Source organism: Ptychodera flava, chromosome 21 (assembly GCF_041260155.1).
Source record: "Ptychodera flava strain L36383 chromosome 21, AS_Pfla_20210202, whole genome shotgun sequence".
In the NCBI taxonomy this organism is placed as follows: Eukaryota; Metazoa; Hemichordata; class Enteropneusta; family Ptychoderidae; genus Ptychodera; species Ptychodera flava.
Window position 1 is genome coordinate 28,239,171 of NC_091948.1, and position 27,661 is coordinate 28,266,831.

The window sequence follows — 27,661 nt, forward strand, 5'->3', positions numbered from 1 at the left end:
CCTCAAGAGATGGGGGTCTTTTTCAATAATCCTTGTAAGCTTTTCCATTTATTACTTGTCTTTTGTAGTACAGTTATGGGATTGTAGACAGTCTATTGTCTATGCTTACATGTAATTTCTTGGTGCTTCCTCTAATCAACTGCAAATATCTGATGAATAGATAAGCCACTTTTGTTGCACATGATGATATACTATTCTGATTGAACCAGTGTAAAAGCAAACCATAGACAATCAAAATAACACATTTTCTTTACAGATTGACTGATAAGAAGTTTTCATACTGACCTGTTGAGCCAATTCTTGGCCAATGGTTGATCTGGGTTAACAAACAAACAAAAAACACGTAAGGATATAGACTGTTGACAGTCCCCTGTGCTTTCTTCACCTAAAATTGTGACAATTAGCCCCTGTGGCAATTGAAGTGCAGTAAAATATGCTTTTCCCAAAGTGCTAAAAGGTCAAGGGCAAGCAAATGCTAATGCGAAATTTTCAAGCTGCACTGAATGGTCAAAGATCACAAATTTATCAGCTGTCAACAGTATGTACTGTTTTCATGTCTCCAGCAGGTTTATCAACAACATTTTGTTTGAGTGGCTTACAGGCTTTAACTCCATCACATCCAAAATTGGTACATGGTTATAATTCTCTGTAATGGAGTGGATGCATTCATTTACAGGGAAATGGGGTGATCATGGCTGTATATTTATTGACCTGGTATAAAATCTTCTCCTACATGACATTGAGTAAGTGAGGGTTTTCAGTTGAATTTTAAATAATCCGAGGAAAAAACTTGATTAATATACTGCTCAGTCATGTATGGAATTACTGTATTTAAATTTAGTGTATCAAATTCTTGAAAGAGTGAACTAGTAGAAGATATACTGCTCCCCTTTGGTGTCATAAAAAAAAGAGAAATGAATGTTTCTATCCACTATTGAATATGCTAAATGACCTCTTTGAGGAACTCTGTAATTTGTAATTTGTGGTTGTTCTGTCACTCAGAGACAGATTTTGATTATATATATATATATATATATATATATTATATATATTATATATTATATATATATATATATATATATATATATATATATATATATATATATATATTTAAAAACTATCTACTGTTGATTGACCAATCAGAGTGCTCAATCAAAAGTGAACATGTCATATTCTGTAGACATCTGGTACGTTTTTTCCCTAATATTCAAATTTGGTAACACAGCGGAAACCAGCTGCAACACAAAATCTGCGGTGGTACAATCATAAACTAATGTGCCCTAGGGCATTTATAGGATGTTCCATTACATTGGAAGGCTATTTCACAAATAAAAGTTTTAATTTATATCCTAAACATGTTACATTGACAAAGGGGACTGTTGACGTAAACACATTGAAAACGAAAATATATCAGTTAGGGGCGATAGTTTTTAAGTCGGATAAAACCCTCGTACTCGGGCTCTTCTGGTATATAAAGTCCAACCCTACGATAAAATGTCTCGGCCTGCGGCCTCGACATTTTATCGTTGGGTTGGACTTTATATACCAGAAGAGCCCTCGTACTCGGGCTTTATCCTATACATACATACATATAAATATATATATATATATATATATATATATATATATATATATATATATATATATATATATATATATATATATATATATATATATATATATACATACATACATATATATATAACAAATTACTTCAATAATAATACAAGATTTTTCACAAAATACCAGGATTTATGTCCGAATGCATCATGCAGTGGAGGTACTGTCGCGTCTCGGACAATAACTGAAGCGTATGATGTACGAGGACATAAATCGTGGTATTTTGTGAATAACCTTACCAGTATTATTATACATCTTTTTAGTCAAATTTTACTGGAGAAAGTCGACATTAAGGCGTTTTTAGGATGCCTGTCGCACACTGCACAGAGCAATCACGAGCAAACTGCGAACGCATTCAGCATGTTCACCAAGCGCACAGAACGAAATTTTAACCAACACAGCGCAGTGCATGTGATAGAAATTGAAGGTCAGAAACAATTTCACTCAAATTCACAGGTTTCAGAATGACCATTTAATTCACTGCGTGAAGTACTGAATGTTTCGATCTTCTCTTGTTTTCCCCCAGTGTTAACGTAAATTAGGTATTATGAGATCAAAGGTCAAAAAACGTCCAATAACACTTAAGTTATTGTACTCTGCATCAAAATTATTGGACTCTGTGTCCTCTGATACCGAAACTTACTGTACGTCGAAACCCCACAGGTTTAACAGAAGCAGGTGAATAATAATATCTGTTACCTAATATCTGTTATTTAAGTTTCATGCATCCTATAATCTTCAGACAGAAGTGAAAGGATTCTTAGCTATACACTCTCATTTATGTTTGGGATGTACCATTCTATTTGTAGGTAGAATAGAATGGTACATCCCAAACATATAAATGAGAGTGTAGAGCTAAAAAGAATCCTTTAACTTTTGTCTGAAGATTGCAGATATTAATACTTTGTACTAGAAGTAATTTGTATTATTATTTATAACGCCTATTAGCTTTAGTGTTATTTTCTGCAGTTTGAATCATTGTCTGGTTAATATTGGTGGAACATCCTGAAGGTTTTAAAATTTCAACAACAAAGAAAAATCCAGTGGACCCTCTTGCAGGAAAAAAGCTGCCTCAGCCACAATTGAAGAAAGCCAATGGAAACTTGTAAAGAAGATTGTATAGATTGTATAGATTAGCGCCTATAAGTAAGCTGTGATCATGAAATCACACCAGTTGCAATGCATATCACTGGAGGGGGCTGTGCCTAACAGCACAGACAAGGAGAAACCTTGTATGTGGTTACAGCTGCAACCCTCTGTGCTGTGAGTCTGTGATTGCAAAAAGGCACAGACCTTCCTGTTTCCGACGGTAAAACAAGCTGAGCAAACAGCCTCGAATGAAATTTTGCTCTGCTAATTTCTCTCGTGTGCGGCAGGCTTTGAACTTCAAAGGCGCAATGCGCTAGCCGATTGGGACAAAATGATTGGCGAAACACAGTGCACGTCGCTTCAAGCTTCATGAGGCGAGGCCCCCGAGACGCAACCAGAAAACTGATACACGGGCTTCGCGAAGCGTCGAGCCACGCCACAGGCTTGACCTGTCGCTTCGCGATCGGTACTGATTCACAGTAGAGAGAATCAGTACCGATGGGTCAAGTGCCTGCGAGCCAAGCACCCGTGTCTCCGGCCGAGCACCCAGCCGGGGTACCCAGGTACACCATTCACCCTTTGCATATGTAGCCAAAAATCCAGTTGGAGGTTGTAGCTCATGGCCGTCGTACACACTGAGCTATTGTAGAAGGGAGGTCATGCCAGAAGAGAGATTGTCCACTATCGACCACAGCCATGAGACACTCACTCAACCTAAGGAAACATCATGAACCATGGTACTCATCAACGAGGCTTATATAGACATCATTTGTGACATATTGTCATACTTTCCGCAACCGCAGACTCCCATGAGTAAGACGATCATCTCCCTTCCTCTTGTGGTGAACCTGCTACCGGGGGTGTCACTTTTCTAATATAATGTTTTGTCATGTTCCTGTACGGGGATAGATACATGTAAAATAGACAATCTCCGTACACAGATGGTAGTACGGCGTGGATAATTATATAGCCTAGCTGGGTAGTCTCAGCAGCTAGCAGTAGCCACACCGTGCACCTCTGTGTAGAGATTGTAAAATACGGTCCCCCGGGCCACAGGTTATCGTAATGTTGCTTGGATAGTCGTTCGAGGCGGTAAACGGCGACCTGCGGCCGCCCGCCTAGAACGACTATCCAAGCAACATTTAACCTGTGCCCCGGGCAGGTCCTATGCCAATGACACCAGGCCTGGCTCTTTTCGTGGACAGCTATTATGAATGTCAAGTATAATTTGTACATGCTGAAGCGATTTTATCAACAATTGCAGCGCAGAAGGAAGCTCAATCCTGATATAATACCAAAGCGTTTTATTAATAATAATAATATTTCAAATTTATTAAATTGATATAATATTTCTTTTCTTAGACCATTAATTAATTCCTAGTCCTCGTCCGCCTGAGCTGTACCTGTGCCCTCCAAAGAAGTATACGGTCAGATTCAGAGTTGGAATTGTTCATCCTCAAAAGGATATAGTTTGGTCGGGGGAGGGGATGCTTTACGGAAGTCTTTCTGACTTTTTATCACAAGGCATCTTCCATGCTCTTGACTTTCTCTGCTTTCTCGCCCTCGAGGTCAACACCCCGCATACCAGAATTTAGAATGAAAAAAAGAAATATCTCAATGCAGTCAATGATTTTTTCAAATACTAAGTACAACACTTGCCTGAAGAAGTCTTTGGGAAAAAATCTGCTGTAGAGGGGGAATTGTTACATTTCTTCAACAGAACTTGGAAAACTACATATCCAAGATACTTTAACAACGTTAACAATCATGGACAAGTATTCTTACATGTGAGTATCACCATACCATTCAGTCAATTTTTCGCAAACGGCGAAAGAAGTGGTAAGGTACCACTTTTACTTTTTATATCAAAAGAAAATCATTGTGGTGATATCACACACAAAAATCATAATTTTGTTCGACTTTGTTCACAACTTAATAATTTGGTTACAGTAACGACTTCAGCTTTGGAAAACAAAACTCGAGTCTGCGTCGCTCAGCATTATATGTTCCAATCAAAATGGACAATAAAAAGTAAAATATAATTTTTTTTCAATTTGACAACGCAAACTCTGCTAAAAATATTGCATTCTTTCCCTAATATCTTTGACCCGAGCTGGCGAGGCGTTGCTCCCACGGGATTTTTTTTGGGGGGAGGGGGGGGTGTTAATAGCGCACGCGCATACGCGTAGACGTCTTTTCCAAACCCAAACGAGACTAAAGCGATCGCGAGTTCACCTTGGCTGGTCCCCGCCTCAGTGACTTCGTGCTGCGTCTAGCTAGTCACGTGAGACGCAGTGATCAGCGAAGAGTTCACCTACTTATATATGCAAATAGCTGTTTACATTTATATGCAAATGAGGGCGAGGTCAGCAGCAGCGATGCATGAGTATCCGTAGAGGGACAGCAAACTGGGAAGAACGAAGAACAGTGAGAGTGAGGGCTGACGCTCTCTAATGGGAAGGGGAAAAGTTGCTGGGGAAACCGTTGTCGCCGTATCGTTTGTGTGCCATCTGCAAAGCAGACTTGACTGAGCAGCGCGAGATATTCACAACCATGTTCTCGCTAAAGAGGAAGAAAAAGGGCACGCTTCAACTGCACGAAGAGCAAGTGTGCATGGTTGGCCTGCTGGATGATTCAGACCCCATGCACTGTCCGTATGTGGTGAGTAATAATATGTATGGCAACGTAAATACAAATATTAGTGTATAAAATTTGTCCGACTTAGAAGGGGTATTAATGATCTGTAACAGCTGATATTCGGTTTTCGGAAAAAGGGACACATTGGTACTGAAAGTTCGAATCTAGCCGGGCCTTCACCGAGAGCCAGACGTTCTTGACGATCCCTGGCACTACTACTAGTGTCAGCAATGTCACTCTCATAGAACAACAATAAAAATGTAGTGTTCGTCTGCTACTTTGTTCTATTTATCTTGTCTGCGTAACCCTGTATTGTCCTGTCACAAACAAATGCTCAAAGTAAAGAGTGTTTAAAGAAAACAGTCAAACCAAAATTCCTAAAACCTTCAATTTATTGCGAAATTCCCCGGAAAGCTCTCCCCTTACTACTGTAGTGTACTGTGTAGTTGCGTTTTCTTATCATACAGTTTATGTTCTTGGATCAATAGTGTGTATTTATGAATTGTCGAAATTCTCAAAAGGAAATATTAACATTAGGATTTGTAATAATGTTTTACGTCAAAGTTCAAAGGCAACATGCATTTCGCACACAAAGAAGCAATCAACTAATAGGTTCTGAAAATAATATTTTCCAACCATTCAGAATGGTTTAGCTTTTTAATATCACTTAAAAGTTATCGATGTGAAAACAACTTCTACCATATTAAAAATCAAAGAAGTAGTTGTTTTGCTCTTTGTTGACCCTTAAAACACAGACTGATAGTGATAGCAAGAAATGATAAGATCCAGTCTGTCCAGAACATTGTCATGAATGGCTGTGTTCAGTGTTGTCATTGAACTGACACTGATCACATTCCACAGAATAGAATCTTTGTATCCTGGCAAGGCCACAGTATGTCATGTTGTATTCCACTTTGGAAGACCAGACATAACAACAAAATGTTTCTGACTGTAGTTTTGTTCGGCACAAATAGTATGGCACATTCCCAAGCAAGATCTGGTGCAGTGGTAATAAATTAGCATAATGGTGAACCTTAGCAATAGCAAGTTTTTTTTTAAAGAAACACAAAAGAAAAAAAAGAAGGTCGACAGGCCTATTACATATCAGAAACTCTCAGTCAATGGTCTATGTGTGGGGATTTAAAAGGATACTTCTAATATACAGAGGAGATATGCAGAGATGCAGTTTACGACTACTTTTTATTGTATTTGAAATGAAACTTGCATGTACACATTTTAGGTTTTGTAATCAACTAAATTATGAACTCCCGATAATTTGAAATATCAAAATTCCACAGTAGCAAATGTATGTGTTCTTCAGAGTATGCATGTAGGGTATAGTACCTTGCTTGAACTGAAATCAGACAGTATTCATGAAAATTGACTTTGAAATCACCAAATGTGTCAGTCAGCTAAAATTTATATATTTGTTTGGACAATTTCAGAAAGAGATATTTCCGTGATATTTTATTGAAACGTATTTCGTGTATATTATCATTTGTTATATCTTTCTTGTGTATGGTCATTTCAAAAAGAATAATGTCCCTGAATTCTGAAATAAATACACATGGCCGTTCAAAAATGTTTCCTTCCATGAGAAAAGCTATGTGTTGCTCCTTGACCACTAAAGATGCAAATAAGGTAGTCAAAAGCCTTAAACTTAATCATAAGATATCAGAAATATTCATGGAATGAATTATCATGTTATTGATCTTAAAGATAAAAGACAAATCAGCATGATTTCCTGATTATTAGATGTGCAATCTAGTAAGCGATTGCTAATGTCCCCAAGAGAACTTTTGAAATATATTTTATTTACATAATGAAAATGATTAACTTTAAAGAATTTTATCAGTGGTATAGGAGATCAGCAAGGACGGAAGTGCATGACGTGACATTTTAATGTCATATCTTGGTCTTAGCGTATGTTTACTTCAAGATGGCAGCACTTCAGGAGATAAGGTTAGGTCTGTGGCAGAAGTTCAAATTACTGGAATAGTTTCTCAAGCTGTACTAAAAATAACCGTGAGAGGCCAGGACCAGGGATGTCAAAATTTGCTGTACTGAGTAAATTTTTGAAAGAAGGTTAACAGGCTTGCATTATCATCTATAAACCCAGTGAACTTTAATCTTTGACATATCGGCTCAAGGAATATTATCAATCCAAGTACAAGTATGCATTCATATGAGGAATATTCAGTTGATGCAGGCGTATAAACTGTTGATCATCAAACATTATTCCTACTTTGCCTGTCAAAATTTTTGTCAAACATTTTGGCCAGTTTATGGTTATCTACAGGTGTACATATGCAATATAGTTGTATTTGTAAATGATATTTAGTTGAGAGACACAATAAAGAAAAAATTTTGCTTGGAAATCAAATTGAGTTTCACATATGGCAACCACTGGCTACCACACATCAAAACTCTACATTAATTAAAACTCTTAATGAAAAAAGAAAATATGTTATTTTTTTATTTGTTTTTTATTCTGGTAATATGTACCTGGAAATTGAGAGACTTAATCTTTAGTCAAACTTTTGGTAAGAAACTTTAAACTATTCCTGTTTGAAATCAAGAAAAAAGTCTGGGTCACTGTGCAAAATGTATGACCAGAGAAACAAGTCACACAATATTTTCTAACAGCTTAAATTCAAAATTCCCTATATTAACTCTATGGAGAAAAATTAAATTTATGAATGTCATGAAATTTCATAAAAATAAGATCATGAAAACTTAATTTATTCCATAAGCTTCAAAATAAGTCCCCCACAAGTTGCAGACCAAAACAGCGTTGTAAAAGTTAGAGAGTGTGAATATCCCATGGTGCATCGTATCTTAACTGTGAAATAATCTGATAAAAATGAATGAAAAAATAACTATGGACAGTCACAGTAATTAATAAAATTAAAAAGAAGAGGAATCCATAAATGTTTAATTTGTATTTATATCATCTTCAATCAGGCCAATTACTTTCCATCAGACATTATAATTCAAAAATACCAGAAAACCCTCGGTACATAAAAGGGTGTGCATTGTAAGATATTTCAGGTACTTAATTACAAGCTTTTTTGCTGTTTGGTGTTGTTGTGACACTGTCATTAGTATGCAATTCCATGATTTCATTTTTCTCCATTTCTTTCAAACTTTTTAATGAGTTTGTGTTTGGAAAATTCAGTAAAATTATTCTGTGTTGTCTGTTCCGATGAATGATATTGATAGTTGGAGTTTTAATAGCATTCACCGACTATTTGGAAAGGAAAAAAGTTGGGTATTCTCTCAGCAAAATTATCACTTAATTTACGGTATGTTTGATACTGGGAAGGAGCTTGAACAAGCAGCATTGCTTACAAAGGTTCTCACACTAGCATAACAACATAGCCTGTATCCTAATGGTTGTCTAAGATTCATCTTGAAAGAATGTGACCCTTGTGGATGTCTGCCAAGAGAGTTTGATGAACATTTTAGTTGTCAAGGCACCCAGTAACGTCTGAGATCTCTGTCAACACAGTGATCATGTATCATATTTTTTTATTTATCCAAATCCCCGACTACCAGTTCACAGATTTCAGTTCTGCAATTTTTGGAATGTTTGTGTATGATAACAGGATAAACCAGTATTTCATTCGGTATCTATTACACGTCTTTTGAGTTTGGCTGTTGAAAATAAATTAAACTCTACATTATTTTGATTGAAAATGAAATTCCAAATTATACTCAAGTTATACCAGGACGCTCTTTGGATTTTCTTAACAGAGGATATGCTTAGCTTGCCTCGATCACACCAATTATGGTTGTATTATATCTCTGTATTCTTACTGTGCACATTTAAATATCTGCTTGTATCTGGCAATGTACCTTTAAGGTATTTCCTTTCAATATTGATGTGAGAAAATAGAAAACAGCACGGTTTGGAATAATCAATCCAAAATGATGTTTTGTGACTGTGAGTAAATACTGTATTTTACTATATCAGACTAGGGCTGATCCCATAAGCTGGTGCAGAGTATGATTGGGCATCTAATTAGAAGTTACAGTTACTGTTAATAGTAGATGAGTTTTTATAAAAAATATTTTAAAGATACTCTTCTTCGTCACAAACGCTAAGTGATAATAGCCTCACTGGCTATGTGTATGGCAGTTCACCAAGCCTGGATATACCTAACCTAACATACTGTGCCCCAGGACAGTGACCCTTGACACTAGTCATAATGGCTATTGAACGGTGTCATATTTTTCACCCCTAATGAAAATGTTGATGCCCTTTCATTTGTTTTGATATTTTAAAGTTATCTTAGTAACTTTATTACCATATTGCAAATCTTGATCAAAGTACAAAATATTGAAACTTGGGCTGCGATGTTGGATAATGCAGTCACAAGCATATTTTGCCGTGGCAATGACTAGATTGTCATGGAAACAATTCTTACAGTACTGCAGTGATGCATGTATTGAGCCGCTTGTGGCCGCTGTGCAAATTATTAAACATCAAAGTTGAAAAGTTGAAATACCTGATTAAATTTGCCTTCTTTGAAGATTGTAAATTACATACAATGTCCTACATATTTGGCCAAGATGAAATGTATTATGTTCTGTTTTGATGATCTATAATTAATACAAATAACAATAAAATTATTAAATATTGATGAATATGATTAACTTCTGCACATCCAAGTGTTTGAAGCAAATTGTAGAATAAGTAATACTCGAGTATTTTTGCTCTCCTATGTAATTTATCATGAGTGAAATGTTACTTTTGTGTGGATTCAGATACGTGTCAAGCCAATTAGCAATGATCACACCACAAGCAATATTAAGTGTTTGATCAGGAAAATGGGGTTTATGCTTATCATGTTAATCATTTATTTATCAGCCACTCACAAGGCTATTTGAGTGGAACAAACGTGGGCAAAAGCTGCAACTCTTTTTACCTTACAAGCAGTTTATGAGGTTGAATTCATCAGAAAGTTTCAAAGTTTCGTTATCGAAAATATCCTCTTCAGAATCCAATTTGCATCAATTGAATTCAATGTAGATGAGGGTTTTTTATATGTACCGGTACATTATATTCTTCAGAATATTTTATTTCTGTACTATCTCTCCCGTTTCCTGATTGTATTTTTCTATTGGTATAGCCGCCAATTGTATGTCTGTATTAATTAATACTACCGTAATTGCTAGCATGGTGTGCAAGGCCATAGTTGCTTTTAACATTAATTCAAATGAATCATATAGACCCGTTTTTCTGGAGGGTCTATGGATGAATACAGATGACAGTTCTGCATCAATATGTACTGTTGCAGCTTACAGTCAGACTACTTAACATGATTTTTATGGTTTCCATGGAAATGTTGCTACAAACAAAGGAAATGAGTCTTTGTTCAACCAAAATTTTCATTCTACTTCTACAAGTACTGGAATTACAAAAGTCTTGTACAAGTAAACTTTAACATTTCTGACCAATAAACTGTTGTGCATATTGGTATAGGACAGTGTCATTGGGAGTCAGCCTCAGTTCTGCGACACAACCACCAAACTGAAGTGATAAACTACTGCAAATCAAACCACACATAGTTACAGGTACCGGGGTATACCATGAGTGACAGCGAGTGCATACATAGATTGAACTGGTCAAAATCTCATGTTCCAGTATACATGTTTCTAAAGTTTATTACTATTATATCATATAATATATTTAAAATTCTAGCATGATACATTAAGATAGGCATTTTTCTCTGTTTGAAAGCTTGTGTGTTTTCAACAGTGCTATATGGCAAACAAACATGTAATACCATCATTTTCACATCTCAACCAATCAGATCATGTTCTGTCTTTGCGTCAACAATGTAATGGAACCGGTATAATACAGCTCCAGATCTTTGCTAAGGAATCATCTTATAGAAGGGATCTCGTTTAATGATTTTATTGAAATTTTGCATTTTCAAGGAAGGAAAATATTAAGCTGAATTATTATACAGTATGCCTGTATTATTATATCAATTGTCAGAATGAACAGTTATAAGTTTTCAATGCTGAAGAGTAACAATGCTGATTTTGTTTTGTTTAACAGAAAGACACCAAAGGACAATTTCTGTTGGATCATGTTTGCAATATGCTGAATTTACTGGAGAGAGATTACTTTGGTTTGAGATTTGTGGATGGTGAAAAACAAAGGGTGAGTAGTTCATCTGTTTGTATAATTTTATTTTCTTTATTTACATTAAATAAGTTTTATTTAAAGGGACAAAGTCGGCCATTTTCATGAATTTTGGTTGATACGAGATACTACTTACGGATATATTGTTTGACATGTTGAAAGATACTGAATAAATGGGTGACCATGCTTAAATTCGACCTCAGTTGTAAACAAATTAAATTAACCCATCGCGAAAATGAATTAATGGTCATGACCAATAATTCATTTTCACGATGGTTTCATTTATAGTGTCTAAAACTGGGGTTGAATATATGCATGGTCACCCATTCATTCAGTATCTTTCAACATGTCAAACAATATAAGTAGTATCTCGTGTCAAACAAAATTTATGAAAAGGCCAATTTTGTCCCTTTAATGTTCGTATCAATAGACAAACATACTGATAAATTTGGAGAAAAGGAGAACGTACAAACAACTAACAGATAGACTTCACAAACTTGAAAAGCCAGGAGCTGTAATTTTATTTCATTATTATTGTTCTGCATGTTAACTGTGGTTTCTTCAACTCCCCAAAGCATGATGAGATTCACAGTTTTTAGCCTCTTAACTCAGCCTGTACATGTATTGACTGCATTGTTATTGTTGACAATTTTGAAATGATTTCTAGCCCTGACCACAATTCAGATGTCTTCAATAACAGTTCTCTGTGTAGTAATCCAGGCTGTGTTGACAAGCTGAATAGAGAACAAGATTGTTGACGTAGAAAAGAAAATAGTGAAATTTTACAGCATCAGCATGACCAATAGCGTAGACCATCTGACTGGTTGTAAGAATTGAAATGATAAATGTGGTGATACTTTGACATATACACACACTTCCATCACTGTTCATCTATAGGTCTCAGTCTTTTGCAGGTACAACAATGGTGTGTACATCTGTCAAGTGAACTCACATAAATAATTTAAAATGTCATGTTTATTGAAGCGTTTATGAGAGATGGTTCAGAACAAGATCTGCCTTGAAAAGTCTGTCACAATTTTGTCAGGAATCTGATGATGTGTTCTCCATATTGCATTATTTGTGACAAAAATGATTTTTGCCCATAGTGGATTATTCTGCATTTGTCAAATGTGAACAAAGTAGAAATTTATTGTATAAATTAATTTATTATTATAAGATATGCGGGTAATATTAGTAGTTCATAGAGCTTTTATTCCGGTTAGTGGGAAAGTAATTTACAAAATGAACCCAATCTTTATTCGAATGAGATTGGTAACAAATTAGGTCCATTGATATTGTCATGATAATGCCCCTATGTATCCACATATGATCACAAATTGTAGTCTCCTTCCCAGCAAGTAATTGGACCAACATAGTGACACAATGCAAAGTAATTAATTTTTTGCAGAAACCAATCAACTGTGGTTGATGCTTTTGAACATTGTCATTAACACAGGTCACTTCAACCTGTATGTTTTTTATGGTATGGTTGGATTCTTGAACTGGGTATCATGAATAAAATGACAATATTCTCTGTTTTCAGAATAATTATTGTATCCATTCACCTAAATTAAGTAATCGGTCTAACTTGATTGGTCATATAAAGAAAAAACCCATACAAATGATGAATACATTACTATGGTTAGAACACATTTGCTCTATCTTAAACTAAAACTGCGCAATGGAATTGACAATGTCATTGTGTAGTCTCAGTATCTTCTATACAAGGTCCTCATGTAAAGGTTTTTAGAATAGCTATATTAATCCAAATGCCAGTATTAGCTACAGTGAGTTGTGTCAACTATATAACATCTGGTTATGGTTGACTTTTAGTAAGCCATATGTAGCCAAATACAATAGGTTGTAAGAGTGTGCAAATTAAATTCAATTTTGTATCATGTTGATATGAATAGAACACCATAAGGTATTATGTTATCATCAGTATTAAAATGCAAATGAAAAAAAGATGAACAAATTCAGTTGCCCTATATCATTTGAATGAACAGCCGGCTTTATTTGATCAGTGTTAGGTGGATCAAACACATTATTTTTCATGTCCAGTATTTGAAATTATTTCCTGCAAGACAATCACAGGTGTTGTTAATACTGACACACGCGAGTTCTGTTGAATTTGGTCTTGTCAACTTGACCACGTACAAGTATGACATTACTGGTCTAATAGATTAAGGTAGTATGTGCCTTTAAAGTGAAAGACTAACATTTTTGCTCAAAATTTCTTCATTGAAACTTTCAACCATACTTTTGCTGAATCAAAAGTCAGGGGCGGCAGTGCAAGTTTAGTACAACAGAAATAAATTACCTAACATTTACTGATATTTGAAATTTGAAATGGCTGCCATCCCTATTGTTAACTCTGTGGGAAAAATAACATATGTGATTTTCGAAAAAACTTAGACAGTCAAGATTTTTCTTACTCCAAGAACTTTAAAATGAGTCCCCACAAGCGACAGACGAGAGCAGTATCAAAAAAATTTGAGTTTGAATATCTGTCCCTGTGGCACATTCTGCCTTAAGACATAGATGGATGACTTGTAATCCAAGAATACTAATTTAAAGCAAATAAAAAACATAATGGATAAATAAATAATAATAGATAATAGAAATAATAGAAATAAAATTCTCTTTGATGTCTGTTTTTGCAGCAATGGTTGGATCCTGCAAAGTATGTCAGTAGGCAAATGAGGGGTGAGTACTTTGCCATTTATGGGGCAGATTTTTTATCAGCTTTTATGTCAGAACAAAGTGATTAACTGAACACAACTTTTTAAGGAGAACAGCAGGGCATAATCACAAAAACAGTCTATGCTCCAAAGCCACAAGATTTCTGCCTTTTAAAGTAATATAGTGTTACACATGGATTCAACCCTTGATTTCAGTACAATCCAACCCCGCAAAGTGTCACCAAAGTACATTTGTGTATACATTAGGGTAATCCAGGTTGGAGCTTATTATCTAGCTAAAGAGTCCTGAACTACGTTTTGTATAAATTTATCAAGAAAATTTTAAAAAAATATGAAAAGTAAAAGAAAAGGAAAATTGAATGGTAGCAGCATGTTGCACCACTGCAGAATTTGCAGATGAAGAAATGAGTGCACTCTCATTGGCTAAAGAGGATTTTCGTGATAGTCAGTATGTGGGATTTATTATACTCATTGAAGCCACTTGTCAGCTGGAGATAGTATCACCTGTTATCACATACTGGACCCTGGTGTATCCCACAGTCTTATCAGACTTCTATATCACACTTTAATAGTATCAGAATATGAATCAACAAATCTATAAATCATATGAGATGGATATTTGGCCAGGACTTCTTCCATTACATACACACAAAAATCAGGTGTGTGAGACAAAATCATCAAAACACCAAGAGGGCTTTGAAATACTTAGAAATATGGATTAAAGTGTGAGCATTAAGCAAAGTGGGAATGTCAGGACATTTTGAAAACTCCTACTCAGGTGAGATGTGTACTTTACTGTCACTTAATAAGATGATTAATCATACAAAACTGTCACTGCAAGTATCAGTGATGGAGCACAGCTGTGCACTGTTCATCTACATGTCACTGACGAAAAAATTTGAACAAGACAATTTCTTATAGTGGATGCGGAAAATTTCATTAAAAGTTAACAGTTGGTGAAGTTGAAGCCTTGAAAATGCAGATTCGCAGAGTTTTGTGTACCTGACTCGACTTTTCGGTCGTCATATTTTGTTCATGTAAAGCAATAGAAGAGCATGAAACTGCACTGAAGTTAAATGTGCTCAAATTGCACATTTTCACCGTCATGGTCTGTTGACCAGATACCAGTGCAGAGCTACAAACAAGGTATAAATCTACCGGTACACCACAGAAGAAATGTTTTGCGTATGCTATTCAACAGAATCAATTTCCGAAAAGTAGTGGAGATATTGCAATTCTTGATATGACCTTTATATTTTCTCTGTCAAATGTTTTAACAAAGTGAAAACTAGGTACATCACTCGAGTATGACATTAATATGATAGTGATAGATGTCCATGTTAGTCCCTGTAAAATCATTACTGATACATGTCATGTTAGTCCCTGTAAAATCATTACTGATACATGTCCATGTTAGTCCCTGTAAAATCATTACTGATACATGTCATGTTAGTCCCTGTAAAATCATTACTGATACATGTCATGTTAGTCCCTGTAAAATCATTACTGATACATGTCATGTTAGTCCCTGTAAAATCATTACTGATACATGTCATGTTAGTCCCTGTAAAATCATTATTGATACAGTTTGTCATGTTAGTCCCTGTAAAATCATTACTGATACATGTCATGTTAGTCCCTGTAAAATCATTATTGATACATGTCATGTTAGTCCCTGTAAAATCATTACTGATAAATGTCATGTTAGTCCCTGTAAAATCATTACTGGTACATGTCATGTTAGTCCCTGTAAAATCATTACTGATACATGTCCATGTTAGTCCCTGTAAAACCATTACTGATACACCACCATCCATACACTGGTGTTTCAGGCCTACGTTTCAAGTACTGAGTAGAGTCAGAAATGTTACACCACTGTACGGTATACCTCCCTGTACTGTATCAGACCTATTTCAGTCCTGTTAATACAACTCATGAAATCTTTTCAGAGCCTGTGACAGGGGATATTTTTCAGACTCTGTTACGGGCATTGATGAGACCGTATACTCTAGCAGAAATCTGCGTTTGGTTGTGTTAAAGAGAAGTCTTACAGGCAACAGCTCTCAATAAGTTAAACTACAGCAAATGAAAACCTTATTGATCCAAAAATGTTTGTTTTTCCAATAGTTAATCACAGCATGTTTTGGATGTAAAAGATGAAAACATTTCTTCAGCCTGTTGGTGCTCAAATTTGAACTTGCTTATTGTCTCATTAACATGTAAGCCATGAAAAGCATGTATTTTCCTACTTTATAATCATAATGACTTTTTATGTGCCATTAAGTTTTTACTACTATTGTGAAACTCACCTTGCAAGTATGGTTACTGAAAAAAATATGACACATCAGAGCTAAACAACAGGAGTTACCATGACAACACATTCACAATCATAAATATCTTCTTGTTGCCAGGACCACCACCCCATAATTTGGCATTCCGAGTGAAATTCTATCCGGCAGATCCCAGCAAACTGAAAGAAGAGCTGAGTCGATATCTCTTGTTTCTACAACTCAAAAAAGATCTTTTGCATGGTCGGTTGATATGTTCTAGGGAGGATTTGGCTGAATTGGGTGCATACATCATTCAAGGTAAACGTTGATTCTGTGGCTGTTATACTGATTCTGTAAAATTCACAGGATCTTGTAGACACTTCTACCCTCCACTACATCATTCAGAATGCATGCAGAGAAACAGAACCAACTCACAGAAACACACATTTATGATGTTAACCCTGATAAAATGTGTCATATAAATACTTGAATTTAATTTGAAAATTTCTATTAAATATTACTTGACTGTCTTGAGATTATTTATTTGTGCATTGTAAAAGTGGAAAATGAAATTCTCCATTTAAATATTGATCACATAGAGTGATGGTAGGATACACAATACATATGATGTACACATAATTTCTTGACAGCTTCTGTACTTTAACCTTTCTGCAGACAATTATAATTAATTAAAGATTAAAGAATCTGTACTATATCATAAAGTGAAATTCTTCTGTAGTGATGTACTGGTAAAACAAGACAAACTTTTGTCAGCAACAGTGATTCAGTAGTACTCATTGTGGTCACGTATTCAACTCAGTCTTTGGTATAGTGTGTTGATCATCATTGAATGATAAACATCAAATTTAATTTCATTTGTAGCTGCTCTTGGAAATCATGACCCATTGTTTCATCTTCCTGGATATGCTTCGGAGTTTCTGATTGGTCCAAAACAGACGGAGAGAGTTGAACTCAGAATGGAGGAACTCCATCATTCTCTGACAAGGTATAATCACATCGTAAATTTACACCTCTCTCCATTGTCCTGTCTACCTATCAGTCTCACACTTCCATCTTTTTACTCTGATTGAACCCCACTCAATAGACTAAGTCCTCCTTTTACTAAGTTTCAATTTTGTTTAACCCTTTGAGCGCCAAAGTCTATTTTTGTCCCCTTTGTAAAATAAAACCCCGTCAATTTTTCTCAGAATTTTGACAAAATTTTGAGAGAAAAAATGTCGCAAATGAAATGTGATGTCCATTTGGTACAAAATTATCAAAAAAATTACAGAAAAATTCATAAAAATTGGTGAAATTTTGCACTAAAATTTTGGCGAGAGAAAATTACAGCGCTCAAAGGGTTAACATCAGATAGCTATTTTCTACTCTTGGTATCCACAAAATATTTGAAATTCAAATAATTGAAAACACTTCACAAAGGGTAAGAGAAAATTTGATATTTACAAAATAAATATACATATTCAAAGTAATATAAAAGGCAATGAATGAATAGCTAGATTGATAACTTACATATTCAAATGAAACTAATAGCTGAAGAAATTTGACAGCCTGGTCATCATTGAAAACGCTTCCATCAAAATTTAATCTTGCAATTGGAGGAAGCTATTGCATGAGCTATTACCAAACCTCTGACCCTGTAACCCAACAACGAAAAGTTTTCACACTACCAAACTGTTGGGTGTCAGACAAGTGATGATGTAGACTAAAAGGAACACAGAGTCTGTGAATGCTATCATCTGTACATGCTGTGATGTATGTTCTCTGTTTTGTAACTGCTTGTACACGAAGCAAAAGATCCTCTCATGTATACAAATGGTGATTACTTCAAAAATACGTCCAAATGGAATTTTGTTGTAGGGGGGTCATTTTCGCCATCATTACATCATTAAGTATCCAGTATTCATACTTACCAGAGTCATTAGCCATACTGTTCAACAATGTTACTTCATGAATTTTTCAAAAAGTTTTCATGCTTGTACATAATAAATCCAAATTTCCATATTATTCTTGTTCTTGGTATATCTGTAGAGGACTGACTGCATCTCAAGCTGAAGCATATTTCTTGAATAAAGCCAAGTCCCTAGAAACCTATGGTGTTGACCCTCACCCTGTAAAGGTTAGTTACTATTACAGATATAGAAACTCCATTTATTGGAATAGGAATAGCTACCTTCATGAAGCCATGTGATTCAATCCTTTCGATCATTTTTGTTCCGATTTCATAGTCAGTAGATTGCACATTTCGTGTAATGTTTTGCTGTCTTCCATTGATACCTTGCTATGCAAAAAAAAGTTAAACTTCATAGCTAAGATTTGGAGAAAATTTGCAAATGTTCCACTCAAAAGTGATCACATCTTCTCATGAAGCTTGTGTGTGTCATGTATTGAAGTCTCATATATTTATGAAGTTTCATCAAAACAAATATATATGTATGATTTTTCTCTCATAAGGATCTTTATGGAACCCAAATTTTAATTGGAATTACTTTTGACGGCATATCACTGTTTGAAAATAACAGACGTGTACAACTCTTCAAGTGGATTGATATCAACAAAGTTTCCTATGAAGGAAGAACTTTCTTCATACATGCTATGTTCAACCATGTAAGTAACATCTTCCCAGTTCAATGTGTTACCGAACAATGTCATGTCACAAAAAGGGGTACATGTATAACACTAGCGAACTCAAGTAAGTTGCAAAACTTGAATATCAAATTTTTCAGTGCAAAAAAGATGAATGTTATTGTCTTTATGGACAAAAATATTTTGTGTATCGTGTTTAGCTGAGGATTTGATATCATCAGGATTCCAGGTTAACAAAAAATACCTTGATTTCATTTCGGTAATTTACAGCAATGACAGTGTATCATCATTATTATTATGAAAGATTATTGTTTTTGTGATGAGAAGTTTGTAACCTAAGAAGAGTGCTTTGGTATGGAACCTAAAAAGAATGCTTTTGATATTTTTACCAACATGATAAATGAGGGAGAAGATTGAAGGAAATTTTAAGTATCTGTATGTTTAAATAGTGTAACTATATCATCATGGAAAACTTTATCAAGTAATTTTGGATACAAGTAATGGAAGGGTAGGTAAGGAATGGAATAATACACTGGTAACCTTTTCCACCCCAGTGACTAATAGAGAAGTCCTACAATAGAATTGAACTGTTTTGATTGCACCAACATGCAAAGTATGAGAAAGAGTAAGTTGAATACACCTGTGATTTCTGTTCATTCAAATCTTATGTTTTATATCACTACATCTTAACGTTTTTTTTTGTTGTTGTTCATCAGAAAAAAGTTAACCATGGTTATAAATCAGCGACAACATCTGCGAGTAAACATTTATGGAAATGTGCCATAGAACATCAGGCATTCTTCAAGTGAGTGTTACTATCGATGTCAGTACTTGTACTTTTTACTGGAACCAATATTCACAAACACTCTCTTTGTATGATAAAAAACACAATACACATTAAATTGTTTGAAAAATGCTTTTATTTATTATTAGATAAAGAAGTGAAAACAAAGAGCTTGTGATATTTATTCTGAATGTGAGTGAAGTAAGAAAAATGCAATGATAGTGAAATATGATTCCCAAGTCATTGATGACCTATCATGGAATATTCTGTATGAGAATAGTACATGACTATTCAGGGCTCGAAATTAGCGGTAGTCCCGTGTCCACAGACTACCAACTTTTCCCTGGGGCTACCAAAACCCATGAAATGGTAGCCCACACGGACTACCGAAGCCTGGGACATGAAATTACTTAGCGGACGACATGATGTTGATCGCTGTGAGATGACCGACGTTCATACAGTCAACTCAGCTAGACATAGAAAGGCCAGACAATGACTTTGTTATGCAAGTTAAAAGGCGACAGTGCAGTCAAATTCGTTTCGACAAACTTTCAATAAAATATCATTATCTGAACTTATGTACTTGGATGACTGGCTTGGGAAATGATGGCCAATGAAAATTCATTTTCATAGTAAACACAAAATTATTCAAACTGCAAAGAAAATCTGTCTGGCCATCCACAAATTACGAGAACATCCAATGATAGTGTACTATATGGTGGAGAATTATAGCCAAAATTGCCACGAAAGTATTGGGAACATAACTGTACAAAGTAGTCATCCTGAAATTCATAGCCAATCTATTTTATCCATGCTATGTTTACACGTGCTTAGTGAAAAGTCGTTGTGATTGCGAACATCAAAATTTGCATATAAGCTCTGCGTATGTGTGAATAGTTCCTCAAAATTTGAGGCGTCATCGTTGTCAATCCACTACACATGCTATACCGTTGTCCTAAGGCTATGATCTGTAGGTATTGGTGTCAAATGACTAGGAAATTCACTTCCTGGATAGAATCATGCAAAATAAATCTTTCATCGTCATATAAATAAAAATATCCTTTACAAAACACCTTCATTCATGCTTGGGCTACCAAACCTTGTCACTGGGCTACCAACTTCAGAAAATGGTAGCCCAATGGGAACCCAGGGAAAAAAGTTAATTTCAAGCCCTGCTATTCCTGTTGAAAGTAGAGTCTTGTGTGACTGTCTGTGAATGAAAAGCTACCTATATTGCTCAAATTCCCCATTATGTATTTATCCGTGTATTTTGTCTTGTGCAATGGTTGCAAATATATTCAATTGTGTTATGAAACGAGTGTAAACTCATCAACAGAAGATGATATTAAATGCATTGACATGTCTGCACTACATTGTTGTAAATTTGATAGTCAAGCATGATTGCTATTGTAAAATTGCATGATGCAATATTCAAGTACTGACATCTTAATATCCATAAACATGCAATAGTTACGATGATCATAAATGGGATACAGCTTTCTGTGTAATTTGAGAGCATTCTTTTTGTGTGATTTCTGAAGTCAACAGCCAGGTGTATGGCTTCAAGATGTGTCTTTGCTTGATTTTCACCATTTTTATCACATTCTCCTATTTTTCTACTGAATTGATTACCTTACACAAAGTTCAAAGCCAAGGCCGACTGGTTTATTTGCAAGGTGTGGTACATTACGTCACATTCAATGATAAATTTTCAGATGATTTCTATTCGGGGCAAATTTAATTGGTGTTAGATCTATACTTTTTTGTATCAGATTTGCGCTTTCCTCCCTTCATAATATGCTTTGAAAGTCTTTTTGAAATGATGGTGTTTTGGTTGCATGTGGCTGTCAAGTACCTGGTCATTAACTGTATAAGCATCTCAATATTACTAAGATAGTGTTATTTCAATGTAAAGACAGATTTCCAATCATGCATGCTAACAGTTACCCATGATGCCTTGTCTTCACCCTAACAATTACCCATGATGCCTTGTCTTCACCCTAACAATTACACACGCTGCCTTGTCAACCAACTCTACTTGCATGCCGCTGTATGTGTGCCGTAACTAACAATATGATTTCATATTAATGAGAAATGTTGAGTTTCAAAATTGTAAAAATGTTCCATAATTGAAGAAAATGGAAAGAATGTTTGATTATTTCAAATAATTACAATTCTCGATCCAGAGACATAAACTTTACGACACTACTTTGCTATAATTACAGGTTTTAATTTTGAAAAGCATACTGTATTTTGAAGCATGCTGTATATACATCAATTATTCATGTGGATTCAATTTCACAATTTGCTGATTGATAAAATCCGCTAAATTAAATCCCAGTGAAAATATGAAATAACAAAAGATCCTCTAGTTTTACTGGCAATTTACATCCCAGTGGTAATCGTTGTGTTTGCTTAGTGAACCAAGAGTTATTAGCAACGAGGACAGGCAATAGAGTTTATAGAAAAACCACGAGATATGCGGCTGAAGTAAAGGCAAAATTGATAAATGTTTTTTTCATTTGTTAAAGATTTAAACGATCCAGTGAAATCACTGTGCAGACTTCTGGTGGATTTTTCCTGAAAGCAAGAAAGTTTAGATACACGTAAGTATGACCATTCCTTAAAGAATCAAGAATCTGTAATACTGAGCATATTAATATCCATAAACATGCAACAATAAAAACATTCTTTTTAATTTATTACAAGGTCTAGCTCAGTGTGTAAGCAAAATATAACAGATTCATCTGGTTCAAGTTTAATGCACAGAGAAGCCAAACACAAATAGTTGATCACGATAGATGTTCAGTTTGTGAATATATATCCATAATGCAAAACACTGGTGGCTGAAACAATGTTTACCATCATTGTACATGAAGTGCTTTGTATAGCAGCATTCCATTCCATATTGTGTGGAATATTGTGGTTTCATATTCCTTTACATCATCACATGAGGCAAATGGTGCTGTAATTTCTAAAATTATTACAGGGACAATTTTTCACGTTGTCATTCATCATCAATACAATGTTGATAATTTACAAGATAACTGTACCTTTTTGTCATTTTGAGTCAAGGGCAAAGTTTCATACATGAGACATTATTTCTGGAAAAGCAAGTAGTAGACCAAAATTGTTTCTGTACATTAACTCATATATCACCGTTATCTCATAAGTTTGTGTGATGTGCAGCTGAAAAGTAACAGAAATTTGATGATAGATGGTTTTCATACAAGAGTGTTGTATGACCTTTAAAATTGTCAAATTTCGATCACATTACCTGTACAGTAAGGCATTTTCTTGAGATCAGATTGCTGATTTTATATTGTTGTTTGTATGTCTGGTAAAGCCAAGCTAAAGTGTATTTTTGCAGTGAATTAATCCACAATTATAAACTGGCTTTTGCCTTTACTGCAACGTAGTTTCACAAGGGCTTTCAACACACCGGAAATAAGTGAGCGTGTTGTACAACGTTCCTCACGGTACAGCATTTTGACACAATTTTAATTGTATGTTAGATGTTTCAATAATTGTTCTTACTTGGACAAGTAAGAGTGTTAACCCAATTATACAAGGGAAAAAGAAATATTCAAAACGTCAATCGAGTGTAAAATCGTTAACAGTTGTGAAAACTTGCTGAAGTACTTGGTGGACGGAGTTGAACAGACACAGTTGCAAAGAAGCGAAAAGTTCAATAGTACTTTGTTGTAAGAATCTTGGGAATGATAGAAATTTGCATTGACGTTTTCCTCATCATAAGTTTCCATTATTAGACATACCATCTTCCATATGCATCTCAAAGGCCAGTGTTATTTTATGTTAGACACCGCTTGCCTCTTGTGAATGTAGCAGTGTGTCTCTTCAGTAACAGGTAAATCTTTCGTTGATCTGATTGAGCCAGGTTTGTAATCGTGCAGTCTCTGTGCAAGGAAAAACATCATCTCATCTTTCCAGCTGAGAATATGATCTTTCTTGCTGTAGGAGATTTGAGCTGAACATTTCAGGTTTGACACTTGAGCACTAAATTACTCTTTTCGGCGTTAAGATCATTAAATTTCAACAAAACAGTTTTTTTCTGGTGATGTATTGAATTCCCGTCACTGTGTCTTTCACTTAGGATACATAATGTTTTCTATGGATGTGATTATTGAGATGATATTGACATATTTTATTATCTGTTTCAAATTTTCTTGAACAGAGGGCGAACAGAAAGGGAAGCAGTGGCTGACAGGGATAGAATCATACGAGAAGCCCCCGAAGTCAGACGGTATGTCATGTCACATCTAAATGCATATAATTACTTTTAATGGAAAGCTCTTCCCCAGCTGTTCCGTGATAGTTCCAGATACCTGTTGAGATGTGCTCTCAGGTTACGCTTAGGAAGAGGTCACTTGCTAATTGACAATGGGTCAAGATATCATATCTCTGGAGGTCAATCAAGGTGATTAATGAAAAATGAAACAACGTTTGGAAAGTGTCTCCAGGGATTGGGTTCTCAGTAATGTGCTGTGAAATTGTAGAATGCAAATTATATTGCTCGCTTGTCAAATATGTTTTAATTACATCTTGTTTGGAGTGCAAATGGATATTGAGATGAATGAAGAAATACTAATATACCGGTATGTCTTAATAGTAATAGTAGCAGATGATCTTGACATAGAGCTCATCAACAAGATAATTTACTCCATTCTGAATGAAAAATGTGACATTTTATGTTTTATCTATAGTATTCCACCAAAACTACAACCAAGACGAGCCAGTTCGTTCAAAGACAGAATTTACAAAGGTAAGATTCAGCAAGATTCACTTCATGAATGACTTCCTGATTGGTTTTATCACGGTTATTCAACCCCAACCTGGGCTTTATGAACACCTACCAAGGGATTTGGCCACTTGCTGGAAAGAATGGTTCATAACAGAGCAATTCTATTTGTCAAATGTTAAATTGTAGAGAAAAACAGCGCTAAATTGAAGGAATGAAAAAGGAGAAAATATAATGCTCAAATAATACAGTGAAATAAAATTGAACTATCATATTATTCAATTCACACTAAATATGCTGTGTAAGTTTGCAAGTACTGGTATGGCAATGACAATGACCCGCATATGATAAAAAATTAATAAGAAATGCATCATTTGTGAAATGGACATACCAGTACAAAGAGAACTTCAAATTTTAATAAGTGAAGTGTGCTTGCCAACAGATCAGGGTAAATATTAACATAAGTTACCATGACGACCCCATAATTAATACCCGTATTACTTGAATGTACAAAGTCATAAATCTTCAAGATAGATAAAAAATCGTTTGTGTCAGAAAACAAGAAAGATACAAAGTTTCATATTGTTTGTCTGTTTGCAAAAATAGAACTACCAGAGTACAATTTTGTTTTTCACAATATAGAGTGATGAAATTTGAATGTAAACAAAAAATTGAGAGATTATTTACTATTATTGGTCACTGAACAAACATAAAAAGAGTGCATCTTCTTTCCTTGTGTGAAACAGAAGATAACATTTCTCTGTTGATTCAGTATGGAGAGTGTATCACGTATGCAAATGACAGGGACCAATAATGGGTTGGGTTCTCACTCACATACAATTCTGACTCAGGTTAGTTTAATCTTGACATTATCAGTAATCGTATTTATATTTTTCACTACAGAATCTGATACTGAGGCTGTTTTCTGTTGTACGTCACAGTAAGTCTTTCTCCATAGTTATTATGATCAATGTATTTATTGTGTTGACAGATTTCTTCTCTGATCCTCATGACAAGTCCTCTCAACCTGCTCACAATGCGGATGAGGTCACTCCTGTCTACAATGAGACCTTTGACCTAGCCCATGACGAACCGGGCATGGAGGACAGCAAAGATACGCTGTTCAGCGGTGCCATGGAGGAAGTACCGCCCACGCCAACCTTTGATGAAATACCGGTGACCAAGAAGGAAACTAAAACAGAAACAAAGAAAAAAGTGACAATCCAAACACCTGTTCAGAAGTCTTCCAAATGTGCCACTTGTTTTAAAGTGTTCTTTTCACTCGTCTTTATCTTGTTAATAACTGCCATCTCCCTGATGTTTGTTGCCTTGGAATCTGACCTTGAACATGAGTATTTAGATGAGATTCGGAATCTCCCTGAGTTCAGAATGTTCAGAGATGTCCACTACGTTCCTAGTAAGAGATTTGTAATAGAGAAGTGTTACATCCCAAGTAAACAGTGGCTGATTCGATCGTGGCACATTTTCAACACGCAGTACGTTGACGTCTTCATCAGAGACTATTACAATGTATTTGTGGAGGATTATTTCAACGTTTTCATCAGTGAGCGTCTTATCCCAGCCAAAGACAAAGTTGTGGAATGTGCTGAAATTGCATTTGACTACATCAAAGCCAAGGAGGTGAATCCATTCAAGAGAGTATGTGAAGACACTTTGAGTATTTAAATATCACAATGAATAAGGAGGTACCATGCAGTGTCTCTCTGCAGTGAAGCAGCGTGTTACCATAGTTTTCAGGCTTTTATGAAATGTCATGATCTGGCACCCTACATTCACTGTTAATTTGAAAGGACCAATGATGTCAAAAAGAATCATTCAAAATTTTCTCATTACCAGTGAGTGATACAAGGTTGACAAACATAGCATAACTGTGAATTTCTCATGAAGATTTTTACTGTACCAGTAGGAATTGCAGTGAAATTTGTTCAGTCAGGAGATTGGCTCAGTGAGGGTTAATATCAGTGACTAATATCAAATGAAGCTGAAAATGGAAAATTTGATTTTTCCACAAATTATTTTAGATCAAGACCAAATTAATTAATCCAAACCGATCAAAATGACACTTTAATGTGTACCATATAAACTCCATTCATCTGTTATCATTTGTGAAAAGAAATTAAATGTAATTTTGAATTTTTGACAGCCAGAATTTGACACAAACAAGGGAACACACAGAAGGAATTATTTTGGCTTCAACAAAATATTTTGTATCCGAAGACCTAAACAAATTTAATCACAGTAAATGTGATGAATTGGCAAATTGCATGAATCTTGCAAGACTTATCTTTAAATACCAAAATTCATAAGTACAGTATAATAGTTTAGTAAACAACAAAGACAATTTTACAGTGATCGAGGCTTTTTATTAAAATATTCAGCACTATAGGTATTTCTGTTAATGCATAACATCACTGCCACAGTTCCTCCTCAGAAATTAATCATAATTGTACACAGATATTTTCTGCTGCAGTTATTTTCTACGTTGACTCACAGTCCCCATCACATGATGGAGGGACTGTTGTTGACTTGTTGCCATGGACATATCCTCTGGTTGAATTGGATGTCAGTGTTTGCATAGTACTTGGGCAAAACAATTCACACACATCCTTGCCAGCTATTACTGATATATTGACAATGAAAATTCGTACATACCGTAATTGGTATTGAAAACTCTAACAGTACCTCATATAACGTTTTGCAAGAAATATGGTGTGATCTTGAACATTATCACAATGTTACAACACTTAGAGAATAACTTACCAACTCAAATATTTATGACAGTGATCACTGAAAAACATCTTTGATTATCATAATTATGTCCATAAAAGAGTAGAGAGCCCTCATACTTATGGAAGAAATTTAACTCTCAGGTGAACAACTCATATTGATTCTAAAACTGAATGTGATGCTTCACCACAACCAGTAAACAGCATATAACTGGCAAGACTAAGTGTATGCTCCCATACATGAGATCAGTTTTATCTTTTGAAATCCAGAAAGGAGAGAGGGTAAGAATAT

General features: G+C 35.2%; 2 protein-coding genes across 5 annotated transcripts in view; one reads left to right on the forward strand and one right to left on the reverse strand.

Moving 5' to 3' along the window:
* Positions 1-3,563, reverse strand: part of LOC139121929 (probable gluconokinase) — a 7,309-nt gene extending 3,746 nt beyond the window's left edge. The window contains exons 1-2 of one of the 3 annotated variants that reach the window (XM_070687258.1): positions 3,498-3,563; positions 286-316 (exon numbers count right to left, since the gene is read on the reverse strand). In XM_070687258.1, the coding sequence (XP_070543359.1) occupies positions 286-316; positions 3,498-3,535 (69 nt within the window). In that variant the 5' untranslated portion in view covers positions 3,536-3,563. Of the gene's footprint in view, positions 1-285; positions 317-3,418 lie in introns of all 3 variants that reach the window. The other 2 variants (XM_070687256.1, XM_070687257.1) reach the window with 2 other exon arrangements.
* On the forward strand, positions 3,103-26,623 carry LOC139121926 (FERM domain-containing protein 5-like). Of its 2 annotated transcripts, XM_070687251.1 has the most exons (14): positions 3,103-3,446; positions 5,069-5,370; positions 11,417-11,521; positions 14,167-14,209; positions 16,617-16,793; positions 17,358-17,481; positions 18,525-18,612; positions 18,948-19,100; positions 19,796-19,884; positions 21,507-21,539; positions 22,395-22,469; positions 24,059-24,127; positions 24,588-24,646; positions 25,614-26,623. In XM_070687251.1, exons 2-14 carry the CDS (start codon positions 5,263-5,265, stop codon positions 26,306-26,308), a joined length of 1,818 nt encoding a protein of 605 aa, XP_070543352.1. In that variant the 5' UTR covers positions 3,103-3,446; positions 5,069-5,262; the 3' UTR covers positions 26,309-26,623. The 2 variants fall into 2 exon arrangements, with proteins under 2 accessions (XP_070543352.1, XP_070543353.1); XM_070687252.1 differs by lacking the exons at positions 3,103-3,446; positions 21,507-21,539.
* The last annotated feature ends 1,038 nt before the right edge of the window (positions 26,624-27,661 follow it).

Excerpts from the sequence above, each read along its gene's own strand:
- LOC139121926 (XM_070687251.1), top strand. The coding sequence starts at position 5,263 with ATGTTCTCGCTAAAGAGGAAGAAAAAGGGCACGCTTCAACTGCACGAA. Across the intron at positions 16,794-17,357 it reads GGGTGCATACATCATTCAAG|CTGCTCTTGGAAATCATGAC; the intron begins GTAAACGTTGAT and ends TTTCATTTGTAG. Across the intron at positions 19,885-21,506 it reads GAACATCAGGCATTCTTCAA|TTCAAAGCCAAGGCCGACTG; the intron begins GTGAGTGTTACT and ends CCTTACACAAAG.